This window comes from Elephas maximus, chromosome 19 (genome assembly GCF_024166365.1).
Source record: "Elephas maximus indicus isolate mEleMax1 chromosome 19, mEleMax1 primary haplotype, whole genome shotgun sequence".
NCBI classification, from domain to species: domain Eukaryota; kingdom Metazoa; phylum Chordata; class Mammalia; order Proboscidea; family Elephantidae; genus Elephas; species Elephas maximus.
This window is the reverse complement of record NC_064837.1, coordinates 52214272-52235074: the sequence shown is the minus strand read 5'-3', so window position 1 is coordinate 52235074 and position 20803 is coordinate 52214272. Positions and strand designations below refer to the sequence as shown.

At 38.9% G+C, this 20803-nt stretch overlaps 1 protein-coding gene across 2 annotated transcripts in view; it reads left to right on the top strand.

Moving 5' to 3' along the window:
* NSF (N-ethylmaleimide sensitive factor, vesicle fusing ATPase) overlaps positions 1-20803 on the top strand; it is a 158888-nt gene that overhangs the window by 121619 nt on the left and 16466 nt on the right. For both annotated transcript variants that reach the window (XM_049859000.1, XM_049858999.1), the window contains exons 16-17: positions 4036-4102; positions 6587-6666. In XM_049859000.1, coding sequence (XP_049714957.1) covers positions 4036-4102; positions 6587-6666 — 147 coding nt within the window. The remainder of the gene's footprint in view (positions 1-4035; positions 4103-6586; positions 6667-20803) is intronic.

Sequence of the window (20803 nt, the reverse complement as noted above, 5' to 3'; positions counted from 1 at the left end):
CAGTTGTAGTAGTCTAACTGGGGCGGTAGATATGAATTTGCTTTTAATGCATCTTTCCTTCTTTGAGGTTTATCTACCTGACGTTGAGTCTTCCAGCCCAGTATGTAACTATCTCTTACTTAGGCTTTAGTCTGGCAGCTAATCTCATATACTTGCCAGTCAAATCTGAATGTCTTCTTAGTAACGATTCTGCTGGGCCCTCAGCCAGGAAGCTAGAGAATGGAAGGGGCTAAAGAGACTAGGCAGAAAACATGGATCCAAGGGAAGAGTGAAGACCTCATATTATACTTGTGTCTAGATAAGGAAATGAATGTATGTGTAAGAAGCTGAAGGGGTGTGTGTGTGTGTATTTAAATTAGAGCAGAGTAGCTACCCAAAGGAGTTTCAGTTGACTAGTCAACTGAAACTAGTCAAGTTACAACTGGAATTGTACAGCCTTTTTCATGGTAAGTATGTTGTTAAGAGAGTTAGATGTGAGTGCTCGTCTCCCTCCAGTTATAGTAATTAATTCATTAAGAGCTGTCTGTAAAAAAAAATTACATTAAATGGCTTCTGAAGGTACTTTTCTTCTAAAATGTTATAGGTAGCTCATGCAGTCAACTGTGAAGTGATTTGTAATGCTTTATGAATAATATTATCTGAGATAAGTTGGTGAGACTACACAGCTGCTTATCTTCAGTGAGACCTCAGCAGTATCCTGAATAAGGTCCCTGTGACCATGTGAGCTCTATGCTGCTTCGAAGTGGAAGAAGGGCTGATTCAGGGAAAACGTAGAACTACTACAACTAGCGAGGGAACAATGTGTCAGGTCCCCGTGGTTCTAATCCATGATGTTCCACCATGATGGACGGAATTTATGCTTACATCAGAACCTTGAGTAGGCAAAGCATTATTTTCAGTGATCTCCTGAAATCACCTGAGTTCATAGGGTACCACATTGGCTGCTTATTGGTCCAGTCTTTGGAAAATAGCAAAAAAAAAACCCAAAAAACTGGAGCTACTGCTTCCAGACTTTTCCATTTTCTTGAATACATCAGTTTAAAGCCAAAAAAAGCCATCACTGTGTATCAAGGGGCTGTGAAGTAAATATCCAATTCTTCTCTTTTCTTCTTCCCTTTTTGGGGGTGAGAAGGCAGGGTAAAGGCTCTTCTTTTCCTGCCCTTTAAATACACTTTGGATCCATTCCCAAACCAGCTTCTCCTCTGTGCCTTATTTCAGTTGTCAAACCAGGATCCTTGACTGCAGACAACCATTCATTCACCAAGTCCTTTCAGTTCTACCTCCTAAATATCTCTAGAATCTGTGCACTTCTTAGCACATGTACCACCCTTCTCTGTTCAGGTCACCATGATCTCTCACCTGGATTCCACTTTCTCAAACAACTATTGCTCATTCTAGTGCTTTTCTATACATCAGCCAGAAAAATGTTTCTAAAACGTAAACCTGACACGTTTATGCGTAAAACTCTTTAGTGAGTTTTTGTTTACCAAAATAAACCAAACCTTTTGCCTTCTAGTCGATTCCAGCTCATAGGGTGATGACAAACATTTGCAAATGGATAGTGGTAATAGTTGCATAATATAGTGAATGTAATTAATGTCACTGAATTGCGTCCTAAAAAATGGCTAGAATGGCAAATGTTTTTGTTATATATATTTTACCACGGAAACCCTGGAGGCGTAGTGGTTAAGAGCTACGGCTGCTAACCAAAAGGTCAGCAGTTCAAATCCACCAGGCGCTCATTGGAAACTCTATGGGGCAGTTCTACTCTGTCCTATAGGGTCACTATGAGTTGGAATCGACTTGACAGCAGTGGGTTTTTGAGGGGGCTTTTATTTATTTATTTATTTTTTATATTTTACCACAGTGATCTTGTTTTTAAAAAAAGAAAAAACTCATTAGTGGCTTTTTATTGCCTTTACAGTAAAATTTCAATTTATATGAAGTTTGTAAGACCCTCCATATCCAGATTCGTTCCTCACCTCTTCTGCTTCATCTCTTATCAACCACTTAACCCCAACACACCCACACCCACACTATACCAACACTCACACCACACCTATGCCAACACTCGTTCCACACTCACACCAACACATACACACCCACACCAACACCATACTCTTCATTTTCATTCTTACTGGTGCTATAGGGTCACTATGAGTTGGAATCAACTCTAAGGCAATGAATGGGTTTACATTTTATCTGGAGGTAGAAGCTGTAGTCAAGTATTTATTCCAGGAAAGACGTAACAAGGAACTGAATTGAAGGGTGTCCATGAGAATAGAAAGGAGGGACACATTTTTTCATGCATGCACACAGCAAACATTTATTAGGCACCACAGAGGTGTCAGACCCAGAAAACGTAATACTGAGGAGGACAACCCCTAGTTTAAGGAGCGTGCAGTGTATTGGGAAAGAACTTACCATCTAGATTGTCAACATGAATTTTTTTTTGTTTTACTTTTTTTTCCAATCTTCAAATCTTTTGAGCATAGAAAAGACCATGTGTAGCTAATTAGTTAAAAAAAAAAAATTAGTTAAAAAATTAAAATTGAACATACTAAAATTACATAATGTAAAACCCAGCTTTTGAACACAAAAGAAAATTAAGCTTTAAAAAAGTCTACTTACATCTCTTATTCTAAGTCTAGTAAAATTTAACAATTTCTTAAAAGAGGACTTTTACAACTTAATTAAATTTATTTAAATGGTTTAAAGTATACACATTAAAATATTTTATTTTCTCTTCGAAGTACTTAAGCTGTTAATTACATTTATTTAATAATTACTTGAAATTAAAATATGGTGAATCTTAAGTTACCTTTACTATTCCAGCATTAATTTCAAGGCTATTAAAATTATCTCCTACCTTTCAACTTAAGAGCTTATCAAAATTAATTACTCAGTTTCATGTTTTAAATTGGACTAGCAAGGCTAGTCTATTAGTCTAATATGATAAATTTTTTAATTGTTATGTATACTTTAAAAACAGTATACACAGGTTGCTTTTAAACTTAAAATTATTAATGTTATGGGTTTGATTTACTTTATTTCTATACCTAATACTAAATCTTAGAGTGAAAAGATATCCACTAAGTAAATAACGCACCATCCGTGCAAAATGGAAGGGGAGGCACAGTCTTGATGCACAGAGAGACAGGGCTGGCCTGGAAGAGTTCATTTCTATTCATGATAGCAGTGGGGAACACTGAGCCCCACTTGTCTCTGGAATAGGAACTCCTCTCATGTACAAGGGGACTGGCCTCGATCCTTTGGGCTCTTATGTTCACCATATACATGAACTGATTCTTCATTCTGATTTGAAATTGCTCCATCCTTGCCAAGATATAACAACTTGCCTCACTGCCCTTATTTTAATCTGCTGCCTTAAGACAATACACCTCTATCATTTGTCTAGTTCTAGGGATATGTCCATCTGACCCTTCATACCCAACTGTAATTCTTTTGTAACCTGTTTTACCTTTATGATCTGATTTGAGCTGACAGGATTCTGTCCTTTCAGTGTTATTCCCAGCTACAGGGCCACAACTCTTACAGACAATAAAATGACATCAGTTTTATTCTACACATCCCTCATTGCTCCACCTAGATCCTGAGTCACAACATTAAAGTCATGCCCCTGACACATATATGAAAGACCAGTGTGGGAAGCTTGATGGGATTTGTCAATTGATTAATGATCACCTGTTCCTCAGCTTGCCCAGGTGTGACACATGCAGCTCCCAGTTTGAAAACACCATTATCCTGCTCTTCACTCAGCCATCATTCAGTTGTGTGGTCTTGAGCAAGTCATTTAACTGCTTTGAGCCTCAATTTCCTGATTTTTAAATTGCCAGGATCCTTTCAGTTCTAAAATCCTATTCTATTAAATTCTAATTTAGTGTAGTCTGAAATATTGGTGTTTTACTGTGCTTTGTTTAGGCATTGTTCAAGAATTAACTAAATTTCATTTTCTTGGAAATTGTCATAATTATGGCGGACAGCTACATGATAAATGGTTGTGCTTTCTTTCAGATCTTTGATGATGCATATAAATCCCAGCTCAGTTGTGTGGTTGTGGATGACATTGAGAGACTGCTCGGTGAGTTACATCTTTTGCCACATGGCAGCTGACGCGCTCCATAGGGTTTTCAATGGCTGTGATCTTTTGGAAGGAGATCATTAGGCCTTTCTTCCAAGGCACCTTGGTGGATTCAAACAGCCAACCTCTTGGTTGGTAGCTGCGCACTTACCATTTGTGCCACCTGGGGGCTCCTATGCCAAAAGTTGCAAAAGAAAAATAACAGGTATTTGTAGATTCAAAAACCAGTTGCCATTGAATCGATTCTGACTCATAGCCACCCTATAGGACAGAGTAGAACTGCTCCACAAGGTTTCCAAAGGGCGCTAATGGATTCCAACTGCCGACCTTTTGGTTAGCAGCTGAATGCCTAACCACTGCTCCACCAGGGGTCTCTTTGGTTGAAAATATAGCATTGTCTCTCCATCTGAAGTCAATGGTGGTATCCATGTTAAATATGCCTTATGACCATAGCTTCATTATAAACCGCTTTCCTGTAATGGCAAGTGTCTCGTTTATTTTGTTCTCTCCACAGAGTGCCCTGCCCACAATAAATGATTAGTGATTTCTGTTGATGGGTGTATTTGCCATTTAGTACCTCTGAGCTGCCTATAGCTCAGAAGTTCCCCTTTTGGCCTTTGGCAGAATTAATGAAAGAAGGGCTTGGGATTGGAGTAAAATCCACAAATTAGCTGCATCACTTAGGGAAAAGTTTTAAGGTCTCTAATTTTTTTTTTTTTTATACCTCTGGTTCTGTTCTTGTTAAAGACTAAAACCTTCCCTTTACCCATAGAATAATCATGAAGACAAAAATGGGATAACAAATGTTGAAAACATTCTGAAAGTTAAAAAGTACTCTATAGTAATTAAAAGATATATATTTGTTAAGCATCTCCTGTGTTTAACTGCAAGGAGCCCTAGTGACATAGTGGTTAAGCGCTCAGCTGCTAACCAAAAGGTCGGTGGTTCGAACCCACCAGCCGTTCTGCAGAAAAAAGATGTGGCATTCTGCTCCCATAAAGATTACAGCCTTGGCAACCCTGTGGGACAGTTCTGCTCTCTTCTATAGGGTCACTGTGAGTCAGAATTGACTTGACGGCAAGGGATGTTTAAATGCACTCCTAGAGGATGCAAAGATGGATTAGACTTAGCCTCGGCACTCAGTTAACTCATAAGGTTTAAACTACAAATAAATGGCAGGAAATTGTTGTTAGTCTTACATTTTATTTCAGTGTAAAAATTAGATGAATTTGGAATAAATTTATTATAGCAGTGACCCAGGATACTGCAGTAAGCTCCATTGAAATAGAAACCCACTTGGTGACTTAGTAAATGTCTGAAAATACTACCCAACGCGTGATTTTAATCCCTTCTTCCTTAAGCTGTCTATGGTGGTATAGTAAGGATTTCAAGTTAATTGTTCTTACTGCATTGTTTCCATGATTTTCAGGCTTGCTTTATGTCCTCTCTTAAAGCTATCTGTTTATGTTTCTGAGTTTTGGCAATGTTTATTATAAATTGATAGCTTTATTTAGTGACCTGGGTGTATTTCTGATACATCTCAACCCAGTGTATAGGATTATTTCTTAAAATGCTTTTAGGCACATACTCATAGCTCTATGTAAATTCCTTTATCTAAGCACAATTGAGATGTGTGGTCATAGCAACACTACTATGTCAGGAATGTGTGCCCTCTGAGTATATTTTCACTTGTATGAATAGTTATTATCTGTGCTTGTTGAGTGAACAAATAAACAAGCATTTGCTGAGTCCTTACTGCTGTGCTAGAATTATTAGGGTCACAAAAAAATAAGTGAAATGCTGCCTGTCCATTGTAAAATATATTGGAAAAAATGAATTTAATGAAGAATATGCCATGTATTCTGGATATTCAGAAAAGGAAAGGATCACTTTAATTTCGGAGGGCTGATGCCTGCAGGTAGCTGTAAGCACAAGGCAAGGTTGCACATGGAATATGCAGAGAAAGCTAAGGAGGTAGTATTTGTGCTGAATCTTGAAAGACTGATGGAAGTTTAACAGGTAGAAAGTTCTCTTATTACTACTGTTCTTTATCATCTAAGGGCCAGTCTTAGTGGCTCTGCCATCATTTGAGTTATACTGAAATACCTTATTTACGTTAGCAGATCATTTTCACCTCCACCCATTTTCTAGTACCATGTTTTGTTGCCTGTGTACTGTATTCCCATGATTTGCAGTAATTTTTTAGAAATGTACCTATTTTTGTTTTTTCCCTAAAAAGAAAACAGTCTCTGGAAGCCAAAGACGTCTTCATAAACTCATTACGGATACTTAGAAGGTTTTCCAAAAATTTTACAGATAAGGTTCTTATATTTTAAGCATTTAAATTGTTGGAGATATTTTTCTTAATTATAGATAGTTGCATGACTGTTTAGTACTGTTTACTCTCAATACAGAAAATTCCGAATGCTTAGAATATGTGCGTGTGTGTATCAAATCCCTAAACACAACTATGTTCTTTTCCAGATTATGTTCCTATTGGCCCTCGATTTTCTAATCTGGTGTTACAAGCTCTTCTTGTGTTACTGAAAAAGGCACCTCCTCAGGTAAAAATAATGATGATAATGACGAAGACATTTTCACAGAGTTTTTCAGTAAATTGCATATAATAGTGCACTCTCTCTAAATAAGCAGGTTATCATAAACATAAAATTCTGTTGTTGAAGGAATCTTGAAAGGTCACCTGATCTTGCCACCTGTTTTAAGATAGATGATTTTCTTAACAACCAGAGAGGTTTTCCATTTCTTTTCTGAAGATCTCAAAAATCCTGCAGTTTCTGTTAGTATTATTTTTGTTTTATAAGTTCTCCACTATATTGCACATCCCTAATGCCTTCCATCTCTCATGAAAGAGTGTGATAGTGATGTAGAAGCAACAAAATACATGTTCTCATTCGCTTTATTTATTATTTCGTAGAGTTTTCCTAAGAATTTGCATTCAGGAAAATTTCAGTTTTACTTCCTATAGGCAGATTTATTTTTTCAGTTTTTACAAATGAGCTTGAATTATTTCTCTTGTGTATGTGGAGCTTTTGAAGAGTGGATTTATAGTCAGGATTTTGGTTCACGTGGTTTCAGATTTTACTGATGTGGCTGTTAAGGACTGGTGATTTTGATACCTTAACAAATTTAAAACCAACCTATGAGGGTTGGTTAAATATGTTAATTATGAAGAGGCTGCCAGAGCATGTTTGGCTATGACAGAAGACACAAATTCTCTTAATTGACTCTGCGTGCTATAACCTTGAAGAAACGTCAATCAAAAGCAGATACAAAGGGGTTGAGTGCTAACTTGAAAAAGATCTTAATGTCTGCATAGAAATCTCATATTTGAAGTTAGAGATACAAACTAAACTGTATGGAAAATATTTAGTGTTAAGCTAGAGAGTCTAATTTCTAATTTCACAGTTAAAATTATATGTGCATATATTTTAGGGCTGAAGATAACGGATTCTAGGTTATTTTTTCGGTATTTTTCAAATAGGGAAAAGAAACATAACTTACAGCAGCCTTGAAATTTTACTGTATATTTACACTGTGGAAGGATTTGTTAATCTTTCTATAAACTGTCATTCCCTGAAACTGGAGTTTTACCTTATACCAAGGAGGAAGTTAGAGAAGTGAGTGTACTTTTCCCTTCCCTGATTCCCTCAATATTTTTATAAGTGTGTAAATATATTTGAAGTTATTGGATTGGAAACACTTTCTCCCCATTATGTATATATCACAAGAAAAAATCTTTTTTTTTTAATAAAATTAGCATTTTAAGAATTATTAGAATGGGAGAGTTTTTCCAGGTATTTAAATTTATTTATTAGAATCAGTTTTATAGCTAAAAAGAATTTATGCAAAAAGTCATTTTGGGAGGAGAGGAATAAGTTTTCAGTAGTATTTTTTAAATTACTTGTCTTTTTCACTGCTAAATACTATACAAATCAATTTAAACAAAGAGAAATTCCTTGGTTAAGAGTTATTTGTTATTTGTAATCTATAGACACTAAAAGAAATAAACAGAACATATTAACAAAGGAACTGCAACATGTTCATTAAAGACTTAATAAGAATAAGACTCCAGGGAAATAACATTATCTTATGCTTTAAAATCTCACAGCATCTTGCACAGAGGTTTATATGTAGGTATTTGATGAATAACTTATTCACCAAAATACACATTTTGAATGGTCTCTCATTTTGATGGCACTAAGTGTCTTACTATTGTTAAAGTTTATGTTTTTAGACAGGGTATGATTTGAGAGAAGGCAAAGAACAGATGACATTCAAACATTGACCATCAGAGAAATGCAAATCAAAACCGTAGTGAGGTACCACTTCATACCCACTATGATGGCTAGAATCAAAAGGAAACAATCATAAGTGTTGGTGAGGATATAGAGAAATGGGAACTCTCATACAGTGTTGGTGGGAATATAAAATGGTACATCCACTTAGGAAAACAGCATGGCAGTTCCTCAAAAGGCTAAACATGGAGTTACCATATGAAACAGCAGTTCTACCCCTAAGCACATACCCAAAAGAAATGAAACCATATATCTGTACAAAAGCTCATACACAAATGTTTGTAGCAGCATTATTCATGATAGCCAAAAAGGGAAAACAACCCAAAGGATTCTCAACTGATAGATGGATAGTGTGGTATTATCCATACAATGAAATATTACTCAGCCATAAAAAGGAATGAAGTGTTGTTATGTGTACTGCAACACAGATGAACCTTGAAAACATGCTAAGTAAAAGAGGCTAGTCACGAAAGACCACCTATTGTATGATTCTAGCATATGAAATGTGCAGAATAGGGAAATCCATAGAGAGAGAAAGTAGATTATTGGTTGCTAGGGCCTGGGGGAAAATGGGGAGGGTAGGTGGTGACTTCTAATAGATATGGAGTTTCTTTTTGGTGATGAAAATGTTCTAAAATTGATGGTAGTACATATCTATGGATATGCTAAAAACCATTGAATTGTGCACTTTAAATGGGTGAATTGTGTGGTATGTGAATTATATCTCAATTTTAAAAAAGACACACACACTGCCATCCAGTGGATTCCAAATCATAGTGACCCCATAGGGTTTCCAAGGCTGTAAATCTCTGTGGAAGCAGACTGCCACGTCTTTCTCCCACGGAGCCGCTGGTGGTTTTGAATTGCTGATCTTTTGGGTAGCAGTCTATTGCTTTAACCACTGTTCCACCAGGGCTCCTTATATCTCAATAAAGTGGTTTAAAAAGATAAATAAAAATAAGTGGTTTCAGAAGCTACTTAAATGGAAGAAAAAGTATACAGAGAGCTAGAAATAAGAGGTAAATATCCAATGTACATGCACAACTTGGGAGAAATCTCAGAAACTGGAGTTAGAGCGTTAAAAAGGGATGTGAGTGAATTTCTCTAAGGACTGAAGAGGAAGAATATAGGAATATATAAGAAGTAAAAGAAGATCTGGTGGTTACCTTAGTGATCGGAAATGGCAGGAAATCCCTTAAGGGACTATCAGCCTGTCCTTGATTTGGTAACTCTGATCTGAACTGCTAGGTGACCTGATATAAGTGTGAATCGGTGACCACTGAGCTTAATGTTTGTAATATTTCTAGTTGGGTATATTTCACAAAATAAAAACATGCTTTCTCTGTACCACTTTGCTTTTTAAATTAGTTTGTATACTCTCAGGAAAATAAGGAGAAATTTTCAGACTGATCCAGTATCAAGAATATTTGTTATTGTAAAGTAGAAGCATTCCCATCAAATAGATATTAAAACTGTATGAATCTGCTGTATTCATCTGCAGCAACAGAGGAAGTAGAGTCAGGAATAGAAGGAAGATATAGAACGTGTGGCTGATTGCCTCCTTGAACAATAACCTGCTTTGCTGTGAGACCAGAAGAACTGGATGGTGTCCAGCTGCCATTACTGAACATTTTGGTCAAAGATTCCATAGAAGAATTCTAATCAAAAGAGGGGAAGTGCAGAACAGAATTTCAAATTTTCATGGACTCTAGACTTTCTAGAGCCACAGAGGGTAGATGAACCCCTGAAACTATCACCCTGAGATAATCTTTAAACGTTAAGCCAAAAATATCCCCCTGAAGTCATCTTGAAACCAAACTAGTAAAAAAGGTCTGCCTCAAAGATTAAAAACTGGTTGCTTTCAAGTTGATTCTGACTCGTAGCAACCAACCCTATAGGACAGAATAGAACTGCCCTATAGAGTTTCCAAGGAGCACCCGGTGGATTCAGACTGCCAATGTTTTTGGTTAGCAGGTATAGCCCTAACCACTACACCACCAGGGTTGCCGCCTTGAGCATTATGCTCTTCTAAGCACTACCTATATGGGATCAAATTGACAATAGCAACTCAAAAGATTACATAGGAACCTTAGGGGGCAATGATTTTATGTTAATGAGGGAGGAACAACTCAGAAAAGGAGGGTAAGAATGGTTGCGCAACTCAAAGAATATAATCAGCATCACTGAATTGTATATGCCGAAACTGTCGAATTGGTATATGTCTTACTGTGTGTATTCGCAACAAAATAAATTTAGAGAAAAAGTATGAATGTTGCAAAAATATATAGAGTGGTAGAAAACTATTCTTTATCACCAGCAAGAAAGCAGAAAAGTTCTAAGCATTTTTCTTTAGAAAGAGAAATTGCGTGTATGTACAATACAGTACCAGTATCAGCCGCAGAATCCTTAATTTTGCATTTGTTGTAATTCCAGCTTTCACACAGAAAAATTGTGTGTGCGTGTGTGCACATGCTCAAATAAGAGTCCCTTCAGGGGCACTATGTTGTTATGTATCAAGATATTCTCCTTTCTTCTTCTCCCCCTCCCCCGAACCCTCTCCCCTGTTGTAAATTGGCTTATTAAAACTGGTGCACAGCCCTCCTTTTTTCCCTTTGTGATTGCCTTGGTCTTGGATTTTTCAGCGTAGGACTAAAAATGCAAGTCAGATTTCAGTTACTAGGATAATTTTCTTTGAATTTTAAATTTTTCAAAGCAAATGCATAGATTTTTAATGAACCTGCTATTCAGTGGCTTTGCTTTAAATTTAGCTGGAGAGTTAATTTCATGATTGATTTATTAGCCCTTTGAGAGGCTAAAAAGTGGTATCTGTAGTTCGTGAAGACTGAAAAACATCATCACATTTTGTTTAGCATCTTTTTAAAACCAATTAAAAGCTTTTCTAAAATGGATTGAACAGGAGAAAATAAACCATGTTCCCTAGGTCTTTATTTCAATCAAGTTTCCCTGTGTTCTGCAGGAGAAGAGATCGAGGGGGGATAGAAAAATTGAAAAGGGCTGCCCCAGCAGGGAGCCAAGCCGGAGAAAAGGGCTTCTCTGAGAACGCTGCAGCCGCAGCTCAGAAAGCTCCCAGCCTGCTTCATCTACATGCAGAGTCACACAAGGCGTGGGGGTGCTCACCGTCACCACAGAGGGTTCACATGTGCTTCCCTGCTGATTCCTGTGAAAAGCTAACAATTGGCTTGGAGGGTAAAAGACCACTGCAGTTCACCCTCCCCAAGCTGGACGTATAATTTGTCCAGTGTTAGGAAATGTCCGGCTTAGCAGTGAGAGGCTTGAAGACACCCCTCCTTGCGGTGAGATTCCTAAAGCCGCCTCTTTACTTGATGACACCGGGGCCCTTTTCAAGTATTGCAGATTTATGAAAGTTGAGTGGAATGTGCTTTTTTAAGAGCAGGAGAATGAAAGCCTCCATCTTAATGTCAGGGCAGAAGCAGCAGGAAAGCAGCAAGGCCAGGTGGGTCCCCCAACCTGCAGCGCCAGCGGCTTCCTTCTTGTCCTCCTAGACCTCTTCTGCTGTCTCCTTTTTCTTTTGGGAGACAAAGTGTCTGAAAAGGAACTTAAGGTTGGAAAATGACATGAGTTCCCAGTTTCCTCAACAAGTGTGAGAGTGGTTAAATCCGTTAACCTGACTCTTTAATGCCCTATTTACTGGACACTTTGAGGAATCAGATTGGAGGGCCTTGTCTGTATGTAACGGACTAGCCTTGTGAATTTATGGAGAACCTTTCCTCTTTTTCGTTTCAGTGCCTCCCAACCTTTTTCATATCGTGGCACATAGAAAATAGCATCTGCTGATACACTTGGGTAAATAGATGAGGCCACTCACAACTGACAAGGGGTGCAGTCACCCCAAGTGTCACCCTTCCCAAGGGCCAAGGGAAATTCATACCTTAGCCAGCCTATAACTCATTTGCAGCACACCGGTTGAAAAACTTTGGAAACTGGAAACTTTTACAAGAGTGTTACTCAAAATTCATAGCAGTATTACTGGAAGTAGGACACTCAGACCTAAAAGTTGTTAGAGTTTTAGCCTAAATTCTAAAGTTGTTGAAAAAAATAACTGTTCCTCACTGCACTGGCACCTAGGAATATCACCTAATAAGAAAGAAATAGGATTTAGAGCTGAGACGTATGAACCAGTAAGAAATGTTAGCACACTCATGGTGGGAACTCAGGCAGACGTATTTGTTTCTCCATGGGTTATGTTTTAAGGTCTTAACATTACCGGTCTCCAAACAAGATTGCTTTTTATGCAATCCTTATATGTTATCTTAGTACGATCTTATTTCAGATATGTTATTCGGAAGTCTTGCTAATACTGAGCAACTCTTCAGACTTTGGGTTGCTTTAGTGAAATAAGCAGATAATGGAAGAGACTCCAAATTGTGCAGGGCTAAACACGAGATTCTCTCCATCTATCTATTCAAAATTAACTCTGGCTAATGACTACAAGTATGACTCAAGAAGATATATAACCACTTTAGGAAAGAGGTTTAGTCGTTTTGCCAGACACGTTAGTTGTAATCACTGATGTGGTGACGTTTGCATTGGACTTCACGTCTTTATTTTTAAAAAGCCATGTGACGCTTGGCAATTTAGCGACCCAACTTTTCCATTACTAAGTCAGTGATATCATGAGATGGCTGTTACATTTTTATAAAGTTGTCTGTAGGTATACTCTAAATATGATCTATAAGAAGAGTAGTAGATTGTCTTGGAAAGTTCTGCATAAATTGTGTATATATATAGAAAATGCATATATATTTACAATGATTTCAAAAACATCAAAAATGGTGAAAGAAATTTGGTGAATCCTTTTATAAAATATTGTTACAAAAATGCTATCTGCTGAATAAAACCAAGTTTTCAAAGTAGAAGGGTTCTTTTGGTATTTCTTCTTGTTAAACCCAAACGAAACCTGTTGCCGTCAAGTCAATTCTGACTCATAACAACCCTATAGGACAGAGTAGAACTGCTCCATAGAGTTTCCAAGGTGCGCCTGGTGGATTCAAACCGCCCACCTTTCGGTTAGCAGCTGTAGCACTTAACCACTGTGCCACCAGTGGCCATCAAATCGATTCTGACTCATGGCGACCCCTTGTGTGCAGAGTAGAACTGCTCCATAGGGTTTTCAAGGCTGTGGCCTTTCAGAAGCAGATGGTCAGCACACATCTGTAATCAGTATTAATGAAAACAAAATTAAATGTGAATCATCAGAAAAATGCTAATATTGCAGAAACTAAATATCACTGCCAAAATGGCTTCTTCTAGCCCCATTGCCTTAAATATATTTTTAAAACTTGTGATCACATGACATCAGCGTTAAGTGTTGATTATAGTGTCGTCGTATTCTGTGGTGCCATGGAACTAGTTGTGAGTGCCCCCTCGGCAGAATGCACAGACTCTTTGTATTGGACTTGCAATCAGAAAGCCTGGGTTGAAGTCTTAGCTCAGATACCTTCTGATTTGAACTAGTCCCTTAATTTCTTCATCTGTAAAATGGAGATAATTCTTCCAGCCTTACCTCCCCCAGTGAGTTAGTTTGAGGGTCAGCCAAAATCATTTATAATGAAGCCCTTTGTAAACCTGTGGATTACACAGGTATAAGGTATGACTGCCTTATCATGAGAGGCAGGAAGTTATCAAAAAGTAGGGGTGTGCCTTGTCCACAGAGAATGCCATTTGTAAAGAATCCATTTGTGGAGTCTGTCATGGATTGAATTGTGTCCCCCCAAAATATGTGTCAACTTGGCTAGGCCATAATTCCCGGTAATTTATGGTTGTCCTCCATTTTGTGATTTGATGTAATTTTCATATGTGTTAAAAATCCTAATCTCTGCCTGTGGTTAATGAGGCAAGATTAGGTTATGTTAAAGAGGATTAGGGTGGGATGCATCACCCTTACTCATGTCACATCCCTGATCTAATATAAAGGGAGTTTCCCTGGGGTGTGGCTTCTATCACCTTTTATCTTAGATAAAAGGAGGGAGAAGCCAGCAGAGAGATAGGAACCTCCTACCACTAAGAAAGAAGAGCTGAGAGCAGAACATGTCCTTTGGACCCAGGGTCCCTGCACTGAGAAGCTCCTAGACCAAGGAAGATTGATGACAAGGACCTTCCCCTAGAGCCGACAGAGAGAAAAAGGCTTCCCCGGGATCTGGCACCCTGAATTCAGACTTCTACCCTCCTAATCTGTGAGAGAATAAACTTCTGTTCGTTAAAGCCATCCACTTGTGGTATTTCTGTTATAGCAGCAGCACTAGATGACTAAGGCAAGTCTTATCCTGAGAACTTCATAAAGTGAGTAGATGCCAAATCTGCATGATTTAAATATTCCCATTGTCTGGGGTCAAGAGGTTGAAATCTGAGATTCTTTTTCTTCCTGTTTTGTTTGTGTTTCAAAGTTCTTAGAGGTTCTAGTATTTTGTAAAGACTGTTTTATGGAACTGGAAATGTATTTCCTGGTTTAACCTTTTTTGCTTGTAAGATAAGAAAACTAAGGAATGGAACTGCTATATATAGCAAGCTTCCATGGACAGTGAGTTCAGAGTTCCAACTTGGAATTCTCAGAGCACAACTTCCCTCTTTAGTAATCCTGGAAAAAGAAACAGAAACACCCTGCTTCACCATGTCTAATTCCCTGAAATTTAGATGCTTTCTTAGTCTTAAGACAAATTCTCTGGGCTAGGGATAGGTAATCCTTGTTGTAAAAGGAAAACGAAGTAGAGACAGGAATTTCAGAGCTCAACAGGGTGAGGAGAAAAGGGAGAGCCAGGGCTTCAGGCCGTACTGAGATCCCTGAAGACACCTTCCAGTTATACCTGTGCTCTGCCTCCAGGGACTGACCCACCTCCTTCCTTTTTCCTGTAGCCATCTGTTGTTTGTGACTAGAGTTCCTCTTTTCTCCTGACTCATGGTGGAGCAGAATGGCATTTCATAGCTCCTCTCCTGCCTTCCTATTTCTGAAACAAGTACTCCCAACATGAATCTTTGGAGATTTCCTAGGGGTTATACAAACAGCATTTACAGCTATTGGGTAAGAAGAGCCAACAAGGGGAACCTAACAAAGGGTCCAGAACAATCCATCAATATTTCTGATACTTACTGGGATGTAGATGAAGCCAGGCCTTGATCTTTTTCAGTCACGTCTGTAATCAGGAGCCCTGGTGGCACAGTGGTTAAGTGCTCGGCTGCTAACCAAAAGGTCAGCGGTTCGAACCCACCAGCCCCACTGTGGGAGAAAATTGTGGCAGCCTGCTTCCTTAAAGATTTACAGCCTTGGAAACCCTATGGGAGGTTCTCCTCTGTCCTGTAGGGTCACTATTAGTCATAATCAGCTCAACAGCAATGGGTTTGGGTGGGTGTGTGTGTGTGTGGGTGTGTGTGTGGGTGTGTGTGTGTAATCACATCTTCATCTTGACAATCTTACTTGCCCCACCTGGAAGGCTCCAGACTGCAATTTGCCTTGCCCCACTTTTTTCGGTTTTTTAAAAACCTATTTAGGCTATAAAAATGTATGATAATATTTGTTGGGTGGACATTTTTAAGATGGTGGGTCTTAACCGTACATAAAACTGGCATTGGCAGTGTAAATAAGCGCCCAGGAGTTAGAATCAGAGGTCTTGAGTTTCAGCCTAGTCACTTAGCTTCCAGGCCTCAATTTTCTCATTTGTAAAATGGGAACAACAATAACATTTGAGTTGTGAGAATTAAATAAGATAAATGCATATCATAGTTCTTTGTAAACTGCAAAGCACAACTCAAATTCTAGTATATTATTCGTTTCAAAGAAAACTCTGACTCTCTTGCCTTACACAAAAGTAACCCAACCAGTATGAGAGGAGCTAGGCCCCGGTATGAGGCCCTGGTGGTTCAGGAGTAAAATTCTTGCCTTCCATGCAGGAGACCGGCTTTGATTCCCGGCCAATACGCCTCACAGCCGTCGCCTGTCTGTTAGTGGGGGCTTGCATGCTGCTGTCATATTCAAGTGATTTCAGCAGAGCTTCCAGGCTAAGACAGACTAGGAAGAAAGGTCTGTCAATCTACCAACAGGCTCCAGGTGGCAGCTGCAGAAGACACCAGCCCTAGAAGTGTATCAGCAGGAAAGAGCAAAGCAGCCTCCTTTTCCCCTAGCTGCCAGCCATCCTGCTCCTACAGACTGCCTTGGCACAGGGAAGAAGGGGGCGAGTTTCAGGCAATAAGAGGAGGGAAGAGAGGAAGAAATACCAAGTGGCAGCTGTGAAATAGAAAACTTTCTGGCCGCCCAACCTAGTGTTCCTTTTATGTAGATAAACTGAGCCCAAGTCAGAAACTGCCTGCATCACTGTCAAATCGCCTTTCACTTCATGTTCTATTATTGTCATAGTCTGATCTCAGTCATAAAGAAAAAAGATCGGGAGGAGGTGTGCCAAAACTGTTTACTGCAATGGCATTTATATCCATGACCTCCAAACTTTTTAAACACATATCCCTACCAAGAAACAACATTTGCGCTCTTCCACCCAGTATTTTCATACATATATTATTCTGTAAGATGATGTTCATTTTTTAACATATTAAAAATTTTTTTAAGAGAGAAGTTAAAAATAAAAGGAAATTCTCCTGTTTCTCCATTTTAAAGACAGTAACTCTTAGTAGGATTATATTTGATTTTTTTTTCTGCTTTATTGTTTCCTGTATTTTACAGATTTTCTACAATAAGCGTATATTACTTTGATAATCAGGAAAAAAATAAAAACGTGTTTATAGTTGGCTTCATTTCTAATTTAGTAGCATAATCGTCAAAGTTCTTTAATTTCACTCCTTTGCCATTAATTTGCTGTTTGACCACCAGAGTTAGATGGTTCTGCCTTTGTAGCTAAACTTGTCTGTGTGTAATGTATTTTTTTAACGTTGTTTTTTATTTTAAAATGAATTCAAGGTTTTTTTAAGGCACCCTGTGGTTGTGAGTGCAACAGTGTGGCACTGCCTCATGATTCTAGGGTTGTTCCTGGAAACCCAGGTGGCATTCAGCTCAGTGCTGTGCCCCCGGGCTGAACTTAGGACAACTGAATGCCAGTGTGACTAAAACGGACCAAGATAAAACAAAAAACCATTGCCATTAAGTTGATTCTGACTCGTAGTGACCCTATCGGACAGAGTAGAACTGCCCCACAGGGTTTCCAAGGAGCAGCTGGTGGATTCAAACTGCCAACCTTTTGGTTAGCAGCCAAGCTCTTAACCGCTGCACTACCAGGGTCAACTAAAGTTGACCAAGATAGACGGTGAAAATTCTTTTAAGTGTCATACAAGGGAGACGGAAAGCTTCTTTTCCATCCAAAAATATTTCTTTGACATGCGAGTTTGAGGTATTATTTTAAGGAGCATAAGTTTTTATTAGGACCTGCAGTTAATACATTTATTGTGCACTATAGAAATACAAAGATAAATAAGACATTGCACCTGCCCTCACAGAGTTTATAATCCAGGACCACCTGTTCAGTTGTGCACCTTGTGCACTGCACAGAAGCACCCGGCAAGGCGGCAGCCCACATCCTGCTCATTCAGCTGTGTACCCTAGTATGAGGCTGCATCTGCCCCTACTCATAGGGTTGCTGGATTTAGCAAATAAAAATACAGGGCACCCACTTAAATGTGAATTTAGGTAAACATCAAATTATTTTTAGTGTTAAGTATGTCCCATGCAATGTTTGACCCATACTCAGGGTCTTTGGAGAGAGCAAGAGTGGCTATATTCACCCAGAGGGCTACTTTTTTCTAATACATCCACCCAGGGAGTGTTTCTTCCTAATTCATACAAAGACTAGCCCGTGTCCTTGTTACAAGCTAGCGAGAGAGAAAGATGTGTAAATAGATGCATATAGTGAAATTTTACAAGTTGGGGGGTTCAAGTGGGACATAAGGGAACATGGTCCTTTTTACCTGAGAAAATCTGCAACCATTTCACAAACAGTCATTCTTGATCTTGGTCTTGAAAGATGAGTAAAAGATTTAGGGCTGTCATGCCACTCTAAGGAATTCCAGTTCTACAGCAATGGGCAGAGACAGTGAAGGGTGTACTGATGGCAGAGGTAGCAAATTTTTACCATTTACATACTACCTGATATTTGAGAATCTGAGGGTGTATTTTGTGTACAGTTACTGCACTTAGGCTTCCAATGACATGTTGAGTTTCACTGGAGGGAAGAATAGGAATTCATAAGAAATCGAAGGCTTCATTTTCCCAAATGGCTGAAGCTTAACCTCTTTAAATACCAATTGTTGTTATACTTTAGTCTTTTTTAAGATGAAAATTTCCTACATTTGTCTTTGGTGTCTGAAGCAAAGTAAAATAAACACTATGTTAATGAGTAAGGATCATCATTACAAATTGTAATCACATGGACCAGCAATCCATGTGTGAGAGTTGGCAGGAACTGGTGGAATGTTCAGGACTCTACCCTGAACATTCTGGTTGTCATGTAAGTAGGCCCTGTGTGCCCTGTTTTCTCAGGGGTTTGTACCTTCCTTTTTTTTTTTTTCTTTAATGGTTTTGCTGTTTTTTTTTATCAGCTGCTACTTGTAGAATCCACTTGAGTTGTAACAGCCTGCCTGCCTCTGGCCGTTTCCCCCTTCTCATTTGCTGCTTCTGGTCTGCTGCGAACTAAGAAGGGCAACCACCAGGACTCTTACGAATTGTTGGTAAAATCAGAGTAACTAAGCCATGATGATAGCTGGTAGAGCTTTCCTGAGAGCAGGGCCACATTATGACTTCTGTGGGTCTCTTCCTCCATAAACAAAAATGAAAAATTATATTTACAACTGTGTTGGCATAAAGACATATATACTGCTGTTACTCTGTACAGCCACATGGTTCTTTACATCACAGCCAACGCTTTGCTTGTGTCACCTTTTCCATAAGGCCTACTCAGTACCCCTCACATCCCCATTTAAACACAATCCTTGCTTGCGCCCCCCACCCGACCCCCCACACACATACAAACTGGCGCTCTTCATCTCCCTTTCTCCTACCCTTTCCCCCCACTATGTGGATCACCATTAAACATAATATAGACTTTACATACGTATTCATTTCTTGTTGGCCTTCTTTTGTGAGTACAGGACTCTTCTCTGTTTAGTTTTATTGATGGATCTAGGGCTATTTTTTTTTTTTTCAGGGCTAGCATCATGTCGTTGTTGTTAGGTGCCATCAAGTCGGTTCCAATTCATAGCAACCCTATAGGTCAGAGTAGAACTTCTCCATAGGGTTTCCAAGGAGCGTCTGGTAGATTTGAACTGCCAGCCTTTTCGTTAGCAGCCAAGCTCTTAACCACTAGGCCACCAGGGCTCCTGCCTTATACATAGTGAGAAGTTAATAGATGAGTGTTGAACGAATGATGATGATCCCAGTGTAGTTTTCCAGGGTAGCAGATCACTCCTTCATTGTTATACTTCCTCTCCTGGCCCTAGAAAAATGCACATTATACCAAGTGTTCAACAGGAAAATACCTACCTACCATTTCAGAGTCTACACCTCTGAGCCCCTAGTGTTGAATGCCATGTTAGCAGCAGTTTTCAAAGAGTCTAGAATGAGTGGAATGTATACTTCATTTGCAATATAAGTAGCTGCCAAAGGCTGTCATAACATAGCTCTTTCTTTTAGTTAATCAATTGATCAGCTCTTGACTGGAGAATACTGAATTCTCTAGCATAGGAGAGATTCTTAGGAAGCCAAGAACCCAGGGAAGACCTTGAAGACCATTAAAAACAACCAGGAGTCTGGATGGTGAAGAGGATGGGGCCTCTTGCAGGTCCTGAGTGCATTTCTGATTTCTCACGCTCAAATGTCTTAACTTTTTTTTGTTGTTGTAGTTAAATGTTTAAGTTGAATACCAAAGGAAGGATGTTTCAAATAAATCATGCTGCAACTAGGCAGACAACTACACTTAAACTCTCCATTAGTTTCTACCCTGCAGCAAATTCTTAGTCTACGTCTTTGTAATCATCCTCATGGTGCTGCAAGCAGGCCAGAGGACAATAAGGAGGGGGATTTGCAATGCAGATTGGGTAGGAAGTGAGAAAGTTAACCCCAAATAATTACTGTAGGCAAAAGCCAACTATTTTGTGGTATTAAAGAACATTTTAGCACCACTTTATGAAAAAGACACTGATGCATCAGGTTTTACACTCAGAGCAGCTCTTAAAGATTATCTAATCGAGTTTTTTTTTTTTTTGGTCATTTTGTAGTGTAGATGAGAAAACTGGGGTGAAAGCAAAGGCCCTGTATCCAATGGTGGAACAGAAACTAGAGGTCAGGCCTCATTGACATTTGTAGGAGCCTTGGTGGTGCAGTGGTGCACTCAGCTGCTAGCCAAAAGATCAGCAG